The 23,021-nt window shown below is 34.4% G+C and overlaps 3 protein-coding genes across 4 annotated transcripts in view; 2 read left to right on the top strand and 1 right to left on the bottom strand.

Moving 5' to 3' along the window:
* The window catches only part of LOC128229338 (uncharacterized), a 40,838-nt gene extending 23,695 nt beyond the window's left edge, over positions 1 to 17,143 (top strand). The window contains exons 2-5 of the mRNA XM_052941210.1: positions 15,870 to 16,104; positions 16,204 to 16,550; positions 16,677 to 16,875; positions 17,042 to 17,143. Of these exons, the coding sequence (XP_052797170.1) occupies positions 15,870 to 16,104; positions 16,204 to 16,425 (457 nt within the window). The 3' untranslated portion in view covers positions 16,426 to 16,550; positions 16,677 to 16,875; positions 17,042 to 17,143. The remainder of the gene's footprint in view (positions 1 to 15,869; positions 16,105 to 16,203; positions 16,551 to 16,676; positions 16,876 to 17,041) is intronic.
* LOC128229333 (uncharacterized) lies at positions 2,969 to 6,738 on the bottom strand. Of its 2 annotated transcripts, XM_052941206.1 has the most exons (6): positions 6,408 to 6,736; positions 6,009 to 6,113; positions 5,300 to 5,384; positions 4,870 to 5,028; positions 3,466 to 3,554; positions 2,969 to 3,150 (listed from the first exon to the last, which is right to left on the bottom strand). In XM_052941206.1, the coding sequence occupies exons 1-6, from the start codon at positions 6,555 to 6,557 to the stop codon at positions 3,142 to 3,144; spliced, it is 597 nt and encodes a 198-aa protein (XP_052797166.1). In that variant the 5' UTR covers positions 6,558 to 6,736; the 3' UTR covers positions 2,969 to 3,141. The 2 variants fall into 2 exon arrangements, with proteins under 2 accessions (XP_052797166.1, XP_052797165.1); XM_052941205.1 differs by lacking the exon at positions 2,969 to 3,150 and having other exon boundaries at positions 3,231 to 3,554; positions 6,408 to 6,738.
* Positions 17,144 to 17,238: 95 nt separating the features above from the next.
* LOC128226082 (uncharacterized) lies at positions 17,239 to 18,569 on the top strand. Its single transcript, XM_052935975.1, has 4 exons — positions 17,239 to 17,311; positions 17,440 to 17,571; positions 17,734 to 17,817; positions 18,300 to 18,569. Exons 1-4 carry the CDS (start codon positions 17,288 to 17,290, stop codon positions 18,567 to 18,569), a joined length of 510 nt encoding a protein of 169 aa, XP_052791935.1. The 5' UTR covers positions 17,239 to 17,287.
* Positions 18,570 to 23,021: the final 4,452 nt, after the last annotated feature.

Raw genomic sequence — 23,021 nt, 5'->3', positions numbered from 1 at the left:
CACCCACAATCCTTTAGGAGGGATTTCTGACTGGGCGACACATAAACCGTGATTCAAGCCTATGTTTATCGAAGTGAATCCCTGATATTTTTATAAACACTGCACAGATTTGTTCAAAGTCTTTCTCTGCTTCGTGTTGAGCCCGAATGCGTTGCTTAACGGATTGTTATATCAATCAACGTTAAATACGGCTTCCCCTGAAGAATCGCCGCTCAGATCTTGTTTGGTGAACGCAACAGAAACCTTGCAGCATTATTTGTTGATGCATTTCATTTCTAAATTAGTTTCCTTTAAACAGTTGTAATTATTATGTGATTTGTAATATAAATACAAATATGTAATCCATGCTCTTGGATTGAACTATTCCCCAGTCGCCCTATGATGACATTAACATTTCCAAATTCTATTTTTAGACAGCTTATCGTTAACGTTCGGTCGTTTCCGTAGTCGGTCCACATTTTTCGGAAATTGTCGATGGCGATGTAAATGGAAAGCAGAAACATGCCATCGTTGCCGAAGCGAGCGAGCGTTCGGGTGTCTGGGATTCATCAGACCCAAACAAAAAAAATGCCAAGAATCGGCGATGTTTTTAACACCTTGTTCAAATAAAAGTTTGGTCAGGTTAAAAAATAAATATTTCCTTTTTTGTTAAAATCAACGTTTGATCAAGTTACAGAACAGTTATTTCATGATTATTTGGGTAACAGTCAAAGCTTTTGTCTATAGGCCTCGAGCAGCCATTCAGATGACATCCCATTCACCGCGGGACAAAAGCTTTGACTGATTCAACTCAATAAATCATAAAATAACTGAATGCTCAAGGTATCCCATTTCATCTTAGTTTAAAATTTAGACGAAAATATGAAATACAAAATATATTTATAAAGTAAATATAATCACTTAAAACAGCTTTTCATATTGATTCTCATAATAAAAAAAAATCATTCAATTCCAAAGTGTTTGCCTTTATACAAGCAGATCTCTAAACACAGACATATCATTTAATCATAATCATATGAACATGCATCCATTTAATCTTGGAACGTTAGTAGTAGTATTTTAGTTCTAGTTGTTTAATGTTCTAATTCAAATACCAAGGGCATTAAACGGGGGAAATTTAAGAACCATATAAAATAGAAATGCATTTACAATCAGATCGGAAACCAGCGATTCTTGTCGAAGTTATATCCCTTCCTGATAAGGTGATGAGTTAACCTCTGTTGTTTTTCTTTTCTTTTTCCAAACCTATTATGTTTCAAAAAGAGGCTGTATTCAGCCGCTATTCACGGGCTTGTGTTGTTTATATGGTATGGAAATAACTGTCTCCTTACGGGCTAGTTCATTGTATGTGATATGTCAACTTCTGACGGTCTTTATGTGATGGGACTGTTTAAGTGGTATGTCAGTGTCCGCCGCACTTCACCGGTTGGGGTTTGGCAATATGTGTCCCCTTACGGGCTAGCGAAGTAAATATGGTATGTCAATATCCAACGCTCTTCACAGACTGGGGCTTTAAATATGTTCTGTTGATGTCAACAGCTCAATTAAGACTGGATGTTTGTTAATGTAATGTCAATGTCCTCGACTGTATCAGTGAATAGGATATGTCATTGTTTGCCGCCTTTCGTATGCTGGGCCTGTGTTTATGGAATATCAATGTCCATCGTTCTTCATCGCCGAATTTTACAAAATGGGGTTGTGTATATGGGGCCGTATTCAATTAGCATCTTAACAATTTTCAACCTAGTGAAAAAAATCCTTTTCACTATTTATTTTTTTTAAGAAAACGAACATTAAATAGTCAACGTTTTGAGGCATAAACAAGCACCATTACAGTCTATGATATAGCGTTCGATGGGAACCAACAATAATTTCACTATGCGATTACATCATCTACATTTACTAGTACATTTGGAACTGGAGCAGTAATGAATTAGACATATCAAAACACAACGATTGAGACTGAAAAGAATCAACATTAAAAACATAACAAACGACGTCACACAACGCTCGCAATCCGTAGAGCAGACAATCTGCCGTTTAAATGTTGATGTTGCCATCAGGAAAGAATATTACTTATCTCATCTGTATTTTGACGTTGGCTCCACGGAAGTGACTTCCCGTAAACATGTTTGAAAATAAAGATTTCTAAAATATAATAAATTTATTTCTATACAACACTTTCTGTAGCTGACAATCGCAATAAGCACGAACGTTCATCAGTGATTCCAAATATTATTGTGCAAATGGATATTTGTTCTTACAAGCATACATGCATGCATACATACATACATACATACATACATACATACATACATACTTACATACATACATACATACATACATACATACATACATACATACATACATACATACATACATACATACATACATACATACATACATACATACATACATACATACATACATACATACATACATACATACATACATACATACATACATACATACATACATACATACATACATACATACATACATACATACATACATACATACATACATACATACATACATACATACATACATACATACATACATACATACATACATACATACATACATACATACATACATACATACATACATACATACATACATACATACATACATACATACATACATACATACATACATACATACATACATACATACATACATACATACATACATACATACATACATACATACATACATACATACATACATACATACATACCATACATACATACATGCATAAAAAACATACATAAAACATACACGTGTATTTATTTTCGTGACTTTTATAACTAAAACAATGTTAAAATACACCAGTAGCCATAAATGGCACGACTTGAAGGTGTTTTGCATCATACCTTAGATCATTGATTAAGAGTCCGTAATGGAACGGTATTGAAGCAACTCTTGTTCATTAATATCTTTGTTTTCAAGTTTGAGGACAAAGATGTTCAAATATGTGTCTTTTAGTAATTGTAATGCAACATTAACCACACGATTTATTCAATATAACCTGATTAATTAGCAGTGAAGAAGGACACTTGTCATTTTCAAGTTCAATATTTCATAAGCAGTTGTTGGTTTTATCCCCGCAAACGTTTTGGCCTCCTGTTACGTCCCTTACTACTGACTCTGTAAACAAAATAACACATATATATATATGTATATAAGAATCTTTATGTAGCGTTTCATTTAAACTCACACGTGGTGCGTCGCGTTAACTTGGAATCCAAGAGCCACGGTCTATGTCATCAATAATTCAAGGAGCATTTCTATGTATTAAAAGTAGGTACCAAACAGTTAATATAGCTCTTGAAGAAACATGTTTTTACCCAGAATACCTTTCCAAGTCTTATTGTTGTTAGCTGTAACTGTCTTCATTCTAGAGCTTATATAAATTTAAAAAATAATAACTGAAAATAATATAAATATCGTTGTCACAATTACCTTGCATTTGGCGGGAATATCAACGGCTGTTGGTGTCCTAAGTTCATTCTTCCAATCAGAGATAACAAAGTCAATAAGGTTGGCGAATCCTGTAAACAGCAAGGTCAAAAGAATTATCAAATGGACTAAGCCAAAACAAGGACAATTTCAACGCACGGACACTATCAGACTTTTGTGAGGAACAAGGCTAAGTAAAGTCGTATATAGTGAGTTGATGTACAAGTTGAATACTACAAATATATGCATATGAATACATGCCGGGCCTTATCCAACAAACGAATGTAGTTCGATCTAGGGGAATATTGTGTGTATCTGTACATTTGGTTACATACTTGTGCCGTTTTCATAAAGCATTTTGGTAGGAAATTTAAGCTCAGTGATAAGCTCTTTTTTCTTTCAAACGTTTATCTTCAATCACAAAAACTTTTCATTGGATTTGTTCATATGAATCTCAATTTAGAGCATGGTATCGCATATAAATATACTTTTTGTATACACATTGATAGTTTTCCTTCAATTAATCTAAGAACAATGACAATTTTCTACTTGTTTGAAGAAAAAGAACTTTCAATTATTGCTTTATGAATACGGGTCTCTGGGCCATGATTTGACACAAAGTCTCAAGACTGAGGTCAGACTCAGGGGTGAACTGTAAATTTAATTTCATTTGTGATTTCATTCGAATGGGGAGTTGATGGTGAAATTTGCGGAATTGTGTTCTTATCAAAAACTTATTTAAAGTTGTGTTTGTAAAACGATTGAATAAAAATGTAATCTTTTCCGAGACGGGGTCTAAACTCGGACCTGAGACTGTTTGTAACCATGGCCCTAGGTTTTATATTGATTTAACAAAGCAAATTTTAGAGCCTTATTATTTTTAAAGGGTCTTATGTTATGGGAAATCATCCCAATGTATCATTGTTAAATTGATTGAAAACATAATTAAGGTTTACTTAACAGTATGCACTCATTAGACACATGTATAAATACACAAACTTTATAACTCTATATTAGGCATAGTTTGCAAAACTGAGACAAATTGACAAACGATTTAAATAAGAATGTTTAAGGGAAGCCGTTTAAAAAATAATGTAAGAGGAATTGTAAGAGACATTTCTTTAATGAATGTTTGTGTGAACTAGACAAAACAAAAGGATAAATCCTCTCATTTGCTTAAAATATCAGTTCAAACAATATCAGATTATTTGCAATAATGAATCCCTGAGTTCAGAAACCGCTAACAATCGCAGATTTTAGCTTACTTTTTTTCCTTTTTAACCCTGTTTCATCACAACGCATACACTTCAATAAGGAAACCAAATATATAACTTCTTTAGTAAGCCTGTACTGAACCCAGGGCTTCTTGTGTAGATCACCTGTTTAAAAGCTAAAATTGGTAATTACCTCCGGGGACACTCTGCCTGAGTTCTACGGTGACCAGTATGCAGTCGTCATTCACTCCGACTGAATACCGCATGCCTTCCCACATGTACGTGTAATATTGAATAACGAGGGATTTCTGATCCTTACCCACTACCATTTTTGGCCCCACTGTGGCGGTCCCTTGAACAAAAGTATATTGAAAATAAATGTTAAATTAGAACAATTTTTTTTCTGGGTATTAATACATCCATATTATTATTAATTTTGTATATTATAATAGAAGTCTAAAAGTGAGACTTTTCATAAAAAATCATCGCAAGCCAGACATACAAAAAATAAATAAATCTTAGCATTATTTCTCTTTATAACATTAATGAGCAGTCACACACAACTATTTACTGATAGTTGTTCAATGTAGATTGTTTTTCTTCCAACAGTTAAAAGGATGTACCCAGAATAGTGGGCGGTTGCATGGTTGCATTATTCGCCACCCCTCGACATGTTCCATTTATCCCTTGTTGAGTGTACTCCATTTTCTGCAACAGAAATACCAACATTTGAACATCCTGCGCAAGCAGAAGTTTTGAAGAAAAAAACAAACTTACATTTGATTATGCTCTAATGTGCTCTTGGGGAGATTTACTAGATGTATTGTTAAAGATGATCTGTTTGTAGAACTGTTTTAATTATTTGTTCCAGTTATAAAAGCCCACAATTAAATGCTTACCTATAGTTTTGAAATAAATTTAGCCTACATACTTATCAAAGAGGTAAAAAGAGTTTGCGGATAAATATAACTCTTACAGAAGTCATTAAACACTTATCCAATAATTCATTACGTGTCTAATTATCGCATCGTCTTCATGGGAATACAGGCACTCCATAGTGCTATACATAATAAGGGTACGCTAACGAAGGAATTGTTCAATGCTCCGCATACTTACACTTAAATGCATCAAAATACTCATAGGTCAATGCCGCGAAATACTCACACTTCAATGCCTCAAGTAGCTCACAGGTCAGTGCCGCCATATTCACACACTTCATTGCCCCCACTAGCTCACAAGTAAATGCCGCCAAATATTCACACTTCAATCCCACAAATAGCTTGCACGTCAATGCTTACAAATACTCACACTTCAACGCATCACAATACTCACATTAGCGAAGTCCATGTAGATGATGCGCAAGACATCTTTTGTCTCTGCTTCCACGATAACCCTTTGTAGTTTCCTGGTGTAGTCATAATCAATCAGTTGCTTTTGCTGTAAGCGGACAAAACGATAACTAAGATTAAACCTCGATGTTTCTTCCGTCACTTGTGTGTTGATTTGTTTTGAACATATTTGCATTGAATCTATCTCTATCAAGATTATTAATAAAACTATCTGCATTCCTTGTAAAGATACAAAACAGCATAGCTATTACCACTTTCGTACTTTCAGAATACTATCCTTATTTACTCGATTTAACAAATAACAAAATACATATAGTTACGCACGGTGTGTGTAGGTGTACACGTTCATATACTAAAAGATTTGAATGCAAAAATAACTCACGTCTACAATATTGAAAGATCCGCTTGCCATGAAGGTTACAGTTCCGGTTTGTGTATATGAGAACACGTTGCTGAGGGTGCAGGGGGAAGGCGCCACTGGTGCTGCCTCAATGCCTCCTATGATCGCCGACAGTAGGAGCAGGTGGAACATCGTTGCAGTTAAATGTAGAAGAAAGTCCTCACTAAAGTTACAGTTGGACAAAAGTTGGCTGGCGATGATGAGATATATAACTCCAAGTTAAACTTTACGTTTATTTCCTAGTAGACACTCAGATTCCTACAATGTTTTATCGTCGATGTGAACTCTTGTTTATATATTATGCATCGTACTCTTATGGTGTGACTGATTTTGAACTCCCCGTACTGTTTACATACTGATAAGAACACCATAAATGAACAGTCATATGAATGCCTTATTTTGAAATTGTATGCATGTTTTGATCTTTTGCCACAGCGTTGAGCTATTTACTGACTGAAAGGCCAAGCAAATATATAGATTAGTTCAAACAATTATGTAAAGGGTTGAACATCGATGTGGTTCAAATACTAATACCATATATGAAATATGCCTGATAGTATTTTAATATAAGATGTTTACTTATTGGATATTCAGGATATTAAAAAATGACGTGCGAATGCCTTTATTAACATATAATACCCAGTAAGTTTACTACTAACAATCCTTGATGAACACACCTATGTTTTGTATAGTGTATATGTTCTGTGTTGTTTGTTGCGTCTTGTTCTGTTGTTTCATGTTTCAAGTTTGTGATTGTTTGTTTTCGTGTTGTAAGTCTTTTGCGTTTACCCTGTGCCATTAAACGGGGTTATTGAGATTGTTTCTGTAGTTTTTTATATAAATATATATACACTGTTTATTCAGCCAAAAATAAGTATCTATCCGTACGTTATTTTAAGATATCATAAGAACGATTTACTGAAACATTTCACATATATATATATAGTCATTAAAATCCTTTTCGACATGGAATCACTGCCCCTTTTTATTTAATTTGTTTTGCTCTTGGACTTAAAATTGTCCGATGTCCTCGTGGCAAAATAAATCTGCTGATTTTGTAAAATATTATCTCATCTGTACAATATCGTATTTCAAACTATCTCATTCATTGATAAGACGTCGGATTTCATCACATTATGGTTAAACGAGTTTTATGTCAGATAAACAGACCAGTTTCTGTTTGTGTTCATGATGGAGGGTCATGCAATTTCTTCAACGACCGTCTTGATATTTAAAACCTTGCAATGTTGTTCCGATATAGTGTTTGAGAAGTATCAATTCTGCAAATATATCAATTTCATTTCTTTTTGCATATGGAAGCGAATGCTATTTGTTGCTAAATGTACTTAAAATGCTTCATGATTCATCAACTTCATGAAAATGAATGTTAATTTTTTACATTATCAAGGCAATTTATAGTGCAAATAATTTTGTAAATGCTGGTACGTAGTTTACAACATCGAACATAAAATTGCATTTATTTCTGATGTCAGAGTGCAAACACGGACGGCTTTAAAACGAACCTTAGACACATTCACTAGAATAGCTTTACTTGCTAACATATTTTTATGTATATAAATTTTAAATATTTGACCTTTACGATGTATTGTCCTGTTATAATGTTTTGGTATATCTAATATTGCATGAATTATAGTGAAGACACGTATGTACTCGTAGTATGTACTCAAAATCCTAGGAAATGTTTGCTAATAAAAACTTCTATAGTTTTTTTTTAAATCTTACATTTCTTTAAAAGCAAAAGCTCTTATATAAAACATTGTAAAAGGAATGACCATGTGAGGTGAAGATAAAACGTTTTTTTTTCATCTTGTCGGCACTTCATTTCTTATCAATTGATGACATTAAGTGGGAAAACACACACTGGTACCATGTTATCAATTTCCACGTGAACACCTTGTTGGCTTCGAATAACATTATAATATAAGAACTAACTGACATCAGATATCACAGGTATCAGTAAGTATTTCAATTATGAGCCACCCGAGAAAATATGGTGTCTTGGTGTTCATGTAAATAATAATCATATTCTTGAATAATTGTTGCATCGAAATATATAAGTATGTACTTTGATCCACTTTATAGTTTCTTTTGAATAAAAAATCAATAATCAGTCCAGATTTTTCAAAACAATGTTGGCCGATGATTCATTCAATAGACTTTGATATTTATAAATTGAAAAAAAATATATATTAAATCAAGAACTATCGCAGTTGTACGATTAAATCTGGCCAAATTGAGTAAGAAAACAAGTTCGTCGGAGAACAACAAGAATAGTGAGTGAAATTTGAATAAATAATAATAATCTAAGCCAATGACTTCGTACTTTTGGGAATTTAAATTTATCCCAACTGTAAAGCAATTGCAGTACCAATTAAAAAATAAAATAGATAAAGATTTTAATGCGATAACTTCCAAGGCTTTCACACCGGGACAACTAGTCCTAGAACAAAATGATAGCGATTCGTTTGAACAGTAACCGGCCGCCAGATTGAATTTAAAAAGGGATTTATGGGATGACCCGCTGACATTAACAATTCATGTGTATATTAATGAGAAGAGATCGCGACATGCCATACTATGCGGTTTTCTTATACATTCCATTGTTTATGTTTTCACGGGACGAGTCGTTATCAGAATGAATGAATCACTTACAACCTCATTCAATAATTGGCCGTTTAGAGAGCGAATCTATATCACTTTACAATAATAATAGTTTTAAACTTTTTCTATGCTCTGCCAATGAAAAATTCCTCTTCATCCAGGAATCAAAATGTGTTATTTTCAATCAGTGTCATGCATTTCCATTCTATTTGTAAGAGGCTTTGGATGATGGATACTGTTGGCGTTTACATCAGTTTCGTTGTGCTAATCGCAAGTGAGTAATTGAAAATTTAACTATTTTTGAATATCATGTCTAAAGTTTGATACACTGTTTCATTCACAGGAGAAGGAGGTTGAAATCATATACTTATACATATAAGCGCCGTTACCGTATAGTTGCTGTAATTTTATAAGCTATATTTCGTGCATCTCAAGATTAATACAATTTTATAACAGACACTCATTTATTTCTTTATACATTTCCTTACAAGAATGTGACCTTTTATGTAGAATTATCCGCCCGCAGATATTACTAGATTAGAAAAACAAATGTTCATTTCAAAGCGTTTCCGATTAAAAAGTGCAGCAGAAGCATAACCGGATTTTTGTTTGTTTGCTTCAGCCCTTCTCGTTTACGTGGTTCAACAGGGATACCACAGGTCTATGGCAGTCAATTTAGGGCATTTCTTATGACAGTCGTTGGTGTGCCGTTCGAAGTGCAGGAACAAAGCGACGGAAGATTTTAGCATTGGCCCTTGCAGTGTTTTTAACGTATTAAAAACATATTGAGTTTTATAGATAATTTCAGACGTAAAGCCCATTTCGTAGATTTGTCGTGCTTCGACACTAACGACATGTGTACGATATTAAGATAATCCGAAGTAAACAGAAACAGAAACAGAAAATTCCTACAACAGTTCTATAATTATCCTGCGTTAAACTAACGAAAATCTTAACACTGTTCCAACATCGTACGTCTTTTCTTACTGCGGTGCGTTATTTTTACTCCAATATGCATATAGTACGACTGTCGTAGGAACATCATACGAATTGAATTGAAAAGCATAGACCTGTTTTCTCACGACAATCGTTGAACAAAAATTGAATATGTGAACATTCGTTTCTTCACAACATCAAATCCACCTCTCCCAAACTTACGTCTGTCCCCTTTGTCTCAGCTTCGGTAATATTCAAACCACCAAATCATCGTGAGATGTAAGTAAAATGGAGTGTTGATAACAAACTCGCTATGCCTCATTATCACTTACGACAGGATAAGATTGAACATCGTTTGTAATCGTTATAAAATCTTGCTAAAAGTACACTTGATTTCAATCGCAAAGAGGTGTTCATGCATGATACGTCGTACGAGGGTCTCAAAAGATTGTTCACGATTAGTCACACGAACAATAAATGGGTCAGATAGTCTCAAGTAAGATTCCAAAGAATATAGCTTTTTTACAGCTACCGTCATACAACCCATGATTGAAAATAGATATTGGAAATATATATTTAAATGTGTATTAAATACTAAAATGATTCTCAAATACTTAACCGTCATTATAAAGCATGCCAATATGAATTATGAAAATCCTACCATTGTAGTGTTATTATACAAAAAGACCGGTCAAGACTTTTGATTTCGCTTGTTTTGTACATACGTGCATATTGATGTTAATATGAAGTATCAAATATTTCTGTAAATGTATTCAAATATAGTTTAACACGACTGTACTATCAACATTGTACTAACTAGTGAAAGATTCAGCCCTCAAAATATTGATATATTATAACAGCATAGTATTTAGTATTTATAATGTATTTACTTTTGAAACTTTTAGCTCTCAGACTGTGCAATACTGGGGTTTACTCGTGGTGTGAGTATTAAAAAGATTTAAGTATATTGCATGACTAAATTGAAATGTGCTGGTGCTTGTTTTCATAAGTTTTCTTTTTTAATCACTTCATATAAAATATACTTACGTTTTTGTTTTCAGAGTTACGTCTGTTGTGATTTGTGTTTATGTTTAAACTTTTTGTTACTGAGCATGTTTCTGTAGCTTTTTGCATATATATTGTTTATTTTATTTGTTATCAAATTTTGTAGAGTGATACCACAACTATAGTGTAGGTCAAGTACATATATACGAAAATCCTCCGTTGTGGGATATTACTGCAGATGTCGAGCAGGATATTACTGTAGGGAGAAAGGCACGTTTATTGGATGTTATTAGTACACTTGCTATTTGATATATGTATTGCTATGATATAACGCTAATTAAATCACCATGAGTTTGAATCAAATGATACTTAATTGATTTACAAAAGGCAAGTTGAGAGTCTAAGATTTGTTTAAAATCATTCCTGACATGTAACATTATCATATGAAATTGTTTTGTGCCTCCTAGAGGAAGCATATAGTAGTCGCCCTGTCCATTTGTTCCACCATGTGTCTGTCCGTCCGTAACAATCGTATTGTGATCAGATGCGACTTACTCAATTGTTTTCGAATCTCGATCAAATTTCATAGGCATTTACAGCAGCATTTGGAGGTTAACACGCGTAACACTCGTGCTTTTGCCTCAAAACACTAAGTACGACTTAAATGTGAATTGGCTCACAATCAAATGGTACAAAATCGGTGGTACATGAATTCCTTAGGCACAGGAAATACGTCCGCTTCGTGTATGTGTGCAAGCGGATGAATAGGAGACAACTGCGAAACCGTTGGTATGTTTTGAAGACTTACGACAAATCTTAAAGCTTATGAATGTAGTTAATAATGCTTGATCTGGAAACTGTTACAGTATACTCTATAACCTGAGACTTAACAGCTTTTCAAATCAGTCAGCTATTACCAAAAATATAAGCGAATGAGTAACAATTATTGTTGACATGGTTTCGTAATTGCTTGAAAAGTACGACTTAAATGTGAATTGGCTCACAATCAAATGGTGCAAAATCGGTGGTACATGCATTCCTTAGGCACAGGAAATACGTCCGCTTCGTGTATGTGTGCAAGCGGATGAATAGGAGACAACTGCGAAACCGTTGGTATGTTTTGAAGACTTACGACAAATCTTAAAGCTTATGAATGTAGTTAATAATGCTTGATCTGGAAACTGTTACAGTATACTCTATAACCTGAGACTTAACAGCTTTTCAAATCAGTCAGCTATTACCAAAAATATAAGCGAATGAGTAACAATTATTGTTGACATGGTTTCGTAATTGCTTGAAAAGTCGCCACTGGTGATCAATATCTATGTGTTCGGCTCTTCTGTATGATCGCCATCTTTTTCGAATTAATTTGTGAATTAAGTTGTGAAAACAGGGCGGGGTGAATTCATGGGGCGTGTCCTGCGGAAGAATCTCGACAATTTTTAAAGGTACACAGATTTCACAGACATTTATAAAGTGTTGAGAGAAATTATCGCATTTGTCGATATGTGTGCGGAAACACGAGTTCAAAACAAAAGTAGAAATAAGCGATTGGAGTTCAACATAGTACTCTTGGGATTTTTTTATTATAACTTTCCGTTTCAATAATAACCCGACGGTTTTATTTTATCGTTAGATTCAATAGATAGGGCAATGATAACAAACCACTGAACCACAAATGGTTCTCAGACACCACTTTCTTAAACAATAAGATGTTGTGAAAATAGGAACAAGTCGAGACTCGGATGATTCAGTATAATAAAAAGCCATGGTTATCTTGTGACAGATTGAAATGATTGTCATACAGAATCAATCTTTTGACAAAATGTGTCCGGTTTGTCCGGTGATGAATGCACTTGTAGTTCTCACGCATAACCCTTAACGTTTTTTTTTTTTTCAGATTTCTTACTTAAATTAAAGAAAATGCAGATATTTTATTAATAGCATAATTTATTTGAAGACCAATTGCGAAATTTGAAATCGAAGATACATTCGGCCATGCAGAACAAATGTCTATCTTCTTTTACTTTTTACACTCCTGGTTTTCATATTAATTTGTCTTTAGATTTAAAAAAAAACACGTTTTTTAGTACCTTTGTTAAAACACATTATTTGTTGCTACAAAATGGTCATTGGACATTTGCCCGGAAAATTGATTAAAGTGCAATCCTGTTGATATTTGTACAATCCGGCACAATTAAAAAACAAACAATATATTTGTCTTTCGAAATATACTAAATGGAATTTTACAATATGATAATTCTGTGAGCTTGTTATACGACATTTCTACATTGTGGGAAGCGAATGTAAATGTTTTGATATACCTGAAGTGGAACAGAAAGTGTAAATGATCTTCGTCGCTACTCCATCTAAAGAATAGTGTGTTTTGCCGCCCCAAACACTAAGCAATTAAGATACTGAGAGCGCATTTTTGTCTTTTCCAACTGACAAAATAGAAAAGATGAAAAGTTGCGCTTTTAAAAAAAGTGCTCGTATTAGTGCCCGTTTTTCTTGTACTATTTCTTTGACTTTTAAACAATTTATCATCTTAAGGAAATTGAAGCGCAATTAAGAGGTATGTTCACGAACTAAAACAATGCATTCCACAAGAATAGGCCGCGTTTACAACGTGAGCTTTACAAATACATAACAACCATGCGAAGTCATCGCGCGACACTCAGCGAAGAAAGAGGAAAGGTCATATTCCATACTGACATATCGGTTATTGTAAAACAATGCTTACATTGTGGGCAAGAAATTTCCTGTTCTATTTTCGATTCATCTCGTTTGTGATTTTTGATGTTTGGGAGTTTCTTCATCACTAATTTTCTTTTAATGTATACGAAATGTTATAACTTATTTTTTATTCAGTTGAATATGTACTTCGAATACAAAACAATAACTCGTGCGTCTTATAATAAGCGATAGGGAAAACCTTTGGTTAAGTGTATTAGTTGTACCAGCATAAACCGTTAGTGAGTTGTTAGTACATTCAATCACATACGAACTGGAATTGGAGGTCTGTAGGTAGGTACAAAATATCGTTTACTCTTTGCCTTTTATGATAAAGACATTATAGGTCCTTTTTTCCAATATCGGGCTTATATAAAACAAATATATCAGCTTTTACACCATGCGGGTCAATTGGTTTGATTCTTCTAAACGTTACGCGGAAGGCACTTTATACTAAATCAGATTATTACATGTTACTGAATGAGCCATGTTTATTTCTTTTGTGAAGATTGTTTATACGCTGGCCATTGAACAAATAATGGGACGTGCAAGCCGAACATGTACCTAATAGACTTCCGGTTTCCAACTGCTGGAAATATCAACATTTGACAATGTATATCTAATTGGATCACCAGACGTTGTACACATGATTACAAAAGAACTAGTGTTTGAATGCAAAGGTAACGGTTTATATAACAATCTTGCTTTTATACCGTATATTGTTGAACGAAAAGCCATCCTTGTTATTAACTGCATTTGGATAAGCAAATGTTTATTTGAATATTTAACGTATATGTTGATATATTTAGATATAATACAATATACAATATCAGTCACTTACATCTCACCTGTTTATGTTGGTGCTGTTTATGTTGTCTGATTGTGCCTGACATATCACAGGTTGTTCCAGACGGGGTTCAGATGCTTGCTTTCAACTTGCTGTGTGACAACGCTTACATAGAATTTGAAACGGCTCTGGATGCAGGAAAGTTGATCATTGACGGTCTAGGTCTGTATCCAAATGGTACTGACGTATATATTACGAATTATAGAAACAACTACAAATCAATTGTTTCATTCAACGAAAGAAAGCCAAAGCAGGCACTGATGCAATCCATGTACAGCAAAATTAGGCAATTATTTAGAAACCATCCATCACAGTATCTCTAGACCAAAAAAGGAGGTTTTTGATTCTTTTTACACACGGCAGCACTATGAACACTAGTTTAGGCCTCTTTCAGAGATTTGCGAAGAAAGTTGATGTAAACGTTGTCACCATAGGAGTGGGCGGGAAACGAACATTGATAATCTGTTGGAAATATCATCCTTCCCAGCATACATGTATGTACTGGGAGATGAAATGGGTGCAGACAAAACAGTGCTATATTCTCTGTTCTCTTCTTTAGAATATGACAAATGTCCTTTGTAGTTGTATTAAAGAAGATTGCACGTATTACCAGTCAACGACAGGTTCATATTTAATAAAATTGTACAGTTTGACAAAACAAACGCATATGTATTAACACGTAGATTTGGTCATTCAAATCTTTCTTCAGTATTCTTTTTAAATGCATGGGAGATGAATGATGGTGTAACTGGCCATTAAGACAAAACATAACTATTTCGATTATTTTGTGAAATTATATGTTTACATAAAAGTTATTACGGATTGTCAATAGAGAATGAACACTGTTATGTTTACGATTAAAGTAAAACCATTTACGCGTGACTTCTTTGTCGGAGTTGCGCATGTTCCTGTTCAATGATGCAGTCAATAGTTAAAGCGCATCGTGTATAGGCAATGGTTTAAAATTCACATTCGTTTAACTGATTTGAATAAATGTGAAAACATTAACTTCTGAATGACTTTGATACAGGTCACAAGACCTTTAGTTATTGATGAACAGATTACATGTAAGGTCAATATGCGCATTTCATAACAACATGAAACTTGAGAATGTGTTTTATAGTTTTATATCTGTTGGACAGTTTGGTTATTGAGTTTTGGTTATTGAGCCGTATATATATATTATTGTTATATTTTTCTTATCGAGTCATTTAAATGCTGTTAATTTAAACACGTTTAAGAATCTAAATTTCAAACGTATAAAAGCAATTATAAATTGTAAATGTATTGTAATATTTTAGTACAGAAATGGCAGAGGTTGCGGCAGAAAAGCCAAATAGGGACTCAAACAGACCCTCTCCTTACCAACACTTTGATACGATGCCAACTGAAGAGGTCCTAGATCAGTTAGAGCTGGAAACGAATGAGTGGAAAGAGTATTTAACGAAATTAAGAAGCCTGGAGAAGATTGACGGTCGAACAAAGTTTGAACTTTTCCGGAAAATAGATCAAACATCCGTATCGTTTTCAAAGATGGTAAATATCTGGATACCATTCTGGACATTGAATATCTGGACTATATTTATTACATTTTAAGTTTAACAGACTTAGATCTACACTCGGTATATGTTTCAGATTCCACCCGCTGTGCAATCAAAAATCGGATTAAGGGAGGCTACAGATCAAGAACCTGCACCAGTCATAGATACAACGGTTCAAGCTAGTGAACATTTGGAGCTGGGACCTGCATCGCCTATTGCTGTGGATGAGGAGAAACTTGATTTACAGGAAGATTTACAGGAAAATGCGAAGAAAATAAACGAACAAAACAAAACTCTTGAAGACAAAGTAAAATAACTTGAGACTCAAAAGAACGAGGAACACGTCTTGACAGAACAGATTTCAAAGCTGAAACAAGAATTGGACACCACTAAATATTCAATGCAAGAAGTTAGTAAACAAAAGGAGGATCTGATGCTCAGGTAGATTATATAAAATGCTTTTATGTTTAACAACTGCGCTTACCCGAAGGATCTTCTTGAAAATAATAAACAAGTTATTTGTTTATGTCCATCATTATTTTTCTGGATCAATTTTGATATTTTCAGACTAAGCAAACTTGCTGGGGACAAGCTAACGAAAAATAATCCCGACATTACCGATCTAAGCGACCCGAACCGTCCACTGAAACTTGCTGATAAATACAACGAACTGTACGATAATGAATGGACCAACGCTTTTGAGGTCTTGGTAGACAGTGGTTACACAGAAATGGAAGCTATAGAGACGCTCCAACTAACGCTTCTAGTATTTAAATGTTTTTTCCCTTTCATTTCTTATAAATATTTCTGAATTTGATTGACAAAGAAACTGCAGGCACAACCCCAACAGTCAAGCTACTTCCGTTATTTTGTTAAATGTTTTCATTTTCTGGGAACGATAAAACTATCAATTTTATTTTTACTATATACAGAATGCATTTGAGTTCTGCGAAATGAAAGCAACCTTGGTACTGAAAGACACGGAGAGGGCAATGAATCTGCTGCTCGAGGTTGTATATCCACAGGATGAAAAGGTACGGAGAAATACATCAACGTTTACATAATATAACGTTTTAAATACCGAATTGATATTGCATTCGTGAATGTGGTTGCCTTTTGTCCCTTTAAATATTTCCTTTTTAAAATCATTTTCGTTTGCTTTTCAAACCGTTCCTGTAATGGCAACAATGCCGAAGAAACGGGTGCGTAGTTTTGCTTCACATACAATTATTAATATATGCTTCTCAAAACGTTCTCTATGAAACACATTTATATTAAATGCATGGACAATCAAAAACATGTACACCTAAAACTATTTGTTTTTTTAAAGCTTGCCAAAGAATTAGCCCAGTATATGAGACAAAATTCTTCTTTGGAAGACTATAAGTTACAGCAGAAGTGGCAGGCGAAGCGTACAAGTTTTTCCGACCCAAATACAGATGATTCGACAGCTGTGGATCAAGTATGATTATTCATCATCGCTTTAACATAATATCAAATGGTTAAAAATATGTTTAAAAGTTTTAATCTTCTGCAATTGTATTTCAATATCGCTTTGCCTATATGAGCATCTTATGTGTGAAATTAACAAAACATAAACATGCCCATTGCATCATCATTTAAGGAAGCTAAATCAGTGCATGTTGATGACCAGATGAAGAACCCCCGTAAAGACGTATCCGTTTCCATGATACCTGTTGTCCAAAGAGTAAGTTTACACGTATGCAAAAACAATCATCGTATACTCGTTGTATCTTTCTTCATTCAATATACGTGTTGGGCCTTTAAAGCTGCACTCTCACAGATATACCATTTTTACAACTTTAATATTTTTTGTCTTGAAAAGAGCAATTTTTTGCATAAATATCTGCAAACCAATTATATAAGATTACTGACAAAAAATCAGATCCGTAGATTATCATACTTCCGTTCGAAAATTAATGTTTTATGGTAACGGTTTATGAAAAATGCATAACACATCATTTTTTGAACTTAAATATAAAAATCTGCGATCTTATTTTTGTAAGCAGTCTTATATAACCGGTTTCCATGGATTTTCGCAGAAATTGGCTTGTTCCAAGACAAACAATAAACAAATTGTCAAAGCGTTTAATCTGTAAGAGTGCAGCTTTAAGTGGTAATCATTGAGTTACGCATCGCTTATTACGCAAACTTTCTTTTTACACGTAGGCTTACATGAAAGCCCGCTGGAGCAAGAAGTGCCTGAACGATCTACAGCCATTCATTCGTGGATGCATAGGCCTGTGTTGGATGATGGTAGTGCAAAGCCCTCCTATGTGTTTCAAACTTCCAGACAAAAACGAGCGTTTTGACACAAATTGCTACAAGCAGTATACAAAGACAGGCCATCTGGTGGACTTTGTTGTTTGGCCAGCCCTACTCTTGCACGAAGGCGGATCCCTAGTAGGAAAAGGTGTTGCTCAGGCGAAGAAAAAATGACCTGAATGGCTCACAGATTGTACATGGTCCATGTGCAGTTCCTTGCATGTTTATACTGATATCAAAGTATATATACAACGAACGTTCTGCATATCTTTTATTATCTTTACACTCAACTCATTCTTGACGATTATAAATAATCCAGATTGAAAGTACATGTACATGATTGTTTTAAGCTGTGTTTTACTTTACCTCATTCCATTGTAGAAGACTAATCAATATTATACTTAAGTGATAATTGAGGAAGGTTTTGACGAACATTTTATTGATTCGAATATGTACAAGATAATGCATTGTATTTGTATACATATGTAAGCTACATTTATATTGATTTGCCTATTGATTGCTTTCAGTGTTATAAAGAAATGTCTCTGCAAAACTAAAATTACATATTTAAGACCATTAAAAACTGTAACTACCGTCATGGATATCAAAATGACGCTTATCATATTATAACTCACTAAGTTAATGGTATGCAGTTGTAACTTGAAACGGTGTTCTTTTCTTAAAAACTACTACAGTCTATGGCCGATTTTCAATTGAAGTTAAGTCCAAATTAATAAGAAATATAATCTGAAAACCAAGAATAAATGGACGTTTGTTCATGGAATATGTCATTGTAAATGCATTTTTTAAATACGATACGTTTTTCAAATGGAGTAAACAATTACTGAAATATTAAATTATATTAAAATTATAAGAAATGTGTTTTTATAACAAAATCACTATAAAGGCCTCATATAAGTGACCTCCCCCACCCCCCTAAAACTGTGTATAGTTCACAAGTTTTGTGTATTGATTTTAATCGTTATTGTCTTGTGCTGTCTATCTCGGATCTGAGTATCCTGCTGTGAAATTCAATTTTTATTATAGAAATATTCAACCCTTTATGGCCCTGAGCCAATAATCAAATACACTGCAAATTGGCTCCTACTGTGACACCAGTGCATTTAACAGGGGATGCACAGCAGGGGATCATCATGCCAAACTTTCATTAAACTAGCCCTTTAAGGACGACCATAAACTTGCCATTATCCTTATATGCCAGCATTGGAAGTTTCATCGTGCATTAGAAGCAAACCAACATTTAATTCAGAATTCAAAAAGTAACTTTCACTAGGGAATTCATTTTTTATGTGTGTGGTAAAGAGGATATTGAGCCATTTCTTTTTGATCCTTTTATCTTAAATGAGCGTATATTTTTGGAATACTTGTTTCAACTTAAAACACCGTCATTGAACGTATTCCACCAACATCTCTAAAATGAATAACCCGAGATGATTCGAAATTTGAGCAATGCAACCAGCCTTAATCCCGAAGTCAAAGAACCAAAGATTGTGTCAGACGATATTTTCAAACTTACGACGATGTTAGAAAAATAACTTTTCAATAATTTCTTTGTTTTAATGAATATCAATCTTGATAAAACCTTGACATTCTCACTCAATGATTCATAAAAAGATGGTATCAAACGGAAAGCTCAACAAAAACAAACACATTACAAATTCTTCGCCCAAATGTTGGTGTATAACAAAGACTACATTCATGACATTGACCACAGCATGCGGGGCATGATAAACGAGACAGGAATTTGTCGTAAAAATACTCGATCCAAGGCAGGTAACTGAATTTAAATTTCATAATTGAACTAAATGAGTTGTCGTTCTTTCTGATATGTTGTGTGGATAACAACCCTACTTTCAAAGTATTGTAATAAGACTAATTTTGATGAAAAGCATCAAAAACGTCGCGAATATTGTTGAAACATGACTTAAAGGAAGCAGATGCAGTTTAGTAGCACACCTTCATTTTCCAGTGATACCGGAATATTATAAGATGAAAAATCTCGGTATCAAATGACCCGCTTTTTATTGCCTATTGAATGTTTGATTTTGGGGTAAAGATCTTTATTTGCAGTGTTTGTATTACAATAAGATAATCTAAGTGTCACCTCTTAATCAAAGTGGGCCATATAATCACAATTTCAAAAAAATGGAGGGTACGAAATGGTTAGGGTACGGTATGACTTAGTTCCCATCCAATTCACAATACGCAAATTCTACGTCAATAGTGAAATAAAAATATACCAAGAAACCTATATATACATATTTATTACCCTTTTTTGCCCTTTAAGTTTACCTAAAAATGACCACAAAATATATATAAAAAAATCTGCGAATGTTATTGACATTAATTTATCGGATTTTAATGATCAAAACACATTTCATTGTATTAATTGAAACATTGAGTTGTAACATTACTTTTTTCCAATCTTTTCCCCAATTATCACATTAAAAATAATAATTAATTATTATTAAATTAAAAGCTACTACATGTATACTCAAGATTTACAGCATGTCAAAAATATGTAATTTTAACCGGATGTCTATCTTATGATACATGCTAGTTATGTTTTTAACATTTTCAAAGGCATAGTAGATTATTGCGGCCATTGATACCGGGCCTATCGATATCGGGATTTCTTAAGATAGTATTGTATTACCCGGCACCTATAATTGTGACGAAAAACCCGGTATCAACATAATCCGATACCATAAACTCTGATATCGGCTTTTCCCAATATCGATACAATGTACCGGTTTTAGCACTACCCCGGAAGTATCTTAAAAACAATTCCTGCGATTTGACAATCGGAACACCTCGGCCAGTATCCAACAGGAATTAGTCTATCTCGAAGCTTGCCAGAGATGGCCGAGTTCATATGATTGGCGATTTGATTGGCTGACGGGTTATAGTGTGAGCCTACATGTATGTAATTGTTGGGTTAAGTACACTTCCTACATTTTATCATTGATACTGTTGTATGTATTGCATTGTCCGTGACTTTTCAAGTTAAACAGTTTATTAAAAATCAAATTATTTTAAGTGAGCAAAACATCCTCAGAAACTTTTTTCCTGAGTTTTGATGAATCGAGTCTTAAGGTTCGTAAGGTTCGTATTTGTATCAAACACATTTTATAGTTTTATTTTACAATAATAGTTTTGCTGGTCCATTTTGATCACGTAATCCTCCATGGTACAACATTAAGACTTATCCCAAACTGAAAGTAAAGGCGATGACTATAACCATTAGACATAAAATTAGTTAACCCACATTTTTTTAATTTAATATGAGGAAGATAATAATTGCTATCTTCTTCGAGTGCAGATAACAAGACAGCATATGTCCTAAGTACATACCAAGTTTTACTTATTCATGTAAAGATGTCACTTTACTCGACTAATGACCACAAGCAGTTGAATTTCAACCATCGGTAGCTTGCAGCAAGTTCAATAGGCCAGTCATTCCAGTCGGATGTTTTTCGAACAAGGAAGCCAGAATAACCACGTGTCAAGGAGCCGGCACACCACGTGGCAGGGGCTCTGGGGAACCTCGCAAAATAGAGCGAGAAGGAATCTGCAGAGGCGATAAAAGTAGGCCCGGGCCGTCGGGGAATAGAGACGGGGATTTGTTCGAAGCGTTTTTGTTTGTGTAGAACATATTTTGACAGTAATACAAAAGCTTACGAGCAGTTCCTCGTAACAAAAGGACTAAGCACTATGTTCCTTGTCAAAGAGTGCCCCTTGCAATATTCAGTTTCAAGTTATAGTTGATTTTGACAGCCTTGACTTTACAATGAAGCTGTGTAAAAGATTAAGCATCGGAATAAACTCCTCCGATTGAATGATAATTCGCAAATGTGACTAGGTCACAGGTAAAGAATACGTGACCCCAAAACTTAAGGGAACGGCGGCACCTGCTGATGCCTTCGCCTACCTTGGACGATCTTCCGGGGCAGGACGCGTATTTATCTCGCGGTCCATGACAACAGGCATACGGGATCATTTTCTGCCCAACGATTCCTGCCAGTGTCAGCCTCATTTCACTGAACACGACGAGCAGGACAAACACGCAAGCAAACTTTTGATGCTAATATTTTTCAAGCAATTTTCATCTCACCACTAGCTACCTAAAAGGGGTGTTATTAATTCGCTTTTTAAAAACATTAATTTCAGATGACGGCGCTATTCGCAGAAAAAGTAAATACATGTTTCAAATACAACTGAATCAGGTTCCCACTGTTATAAGTTCATTCAGGTTTTTACTCTCAGGCCTGAAATCTAGACTAGTCTGCACAATTACCTTGATGAGCTTTGTTATCATAGAAATTGACATAACAGGTACGCGGAGCTGACCTACATAACTGGTAAGGGAAGTACAAACTAATTTGGTCAAACCTTATCTTTGGCAAAAGATGAATTTCGCTATTAAATTTAAAGGATCATTCAGTGAAGTTTTCAGCAAACATAACTAAACCTTTGGTGGCTGATTGCTGCCATTCCGTGATTTGACCTTTGCGGGGCGAAAATAGGAAATACTTATGAACAAAAATTCGTCACCTGTTTCGGCGCGAAAGAATATTACCCGCCAAAGTCAAATAGGGGACGAAA

This window comes from Mya arenaria, chromosome 3 (genome assembly GCF_026914265.1).
Source record: "Mya arenaria isolate MELC-2E11 chromosome 3, ASM2691426v1".
NCBI classification, from domain to species: Eukaryota; Metazoa; Mollusca; class Bivalvia; order Myida; family Myidae; genus Mya; species Mya arenaria.
Note: the sequence above shows the minus strand (reverse complement) of the source record. Positions and strands in the feature narration are given on the sequence as shown.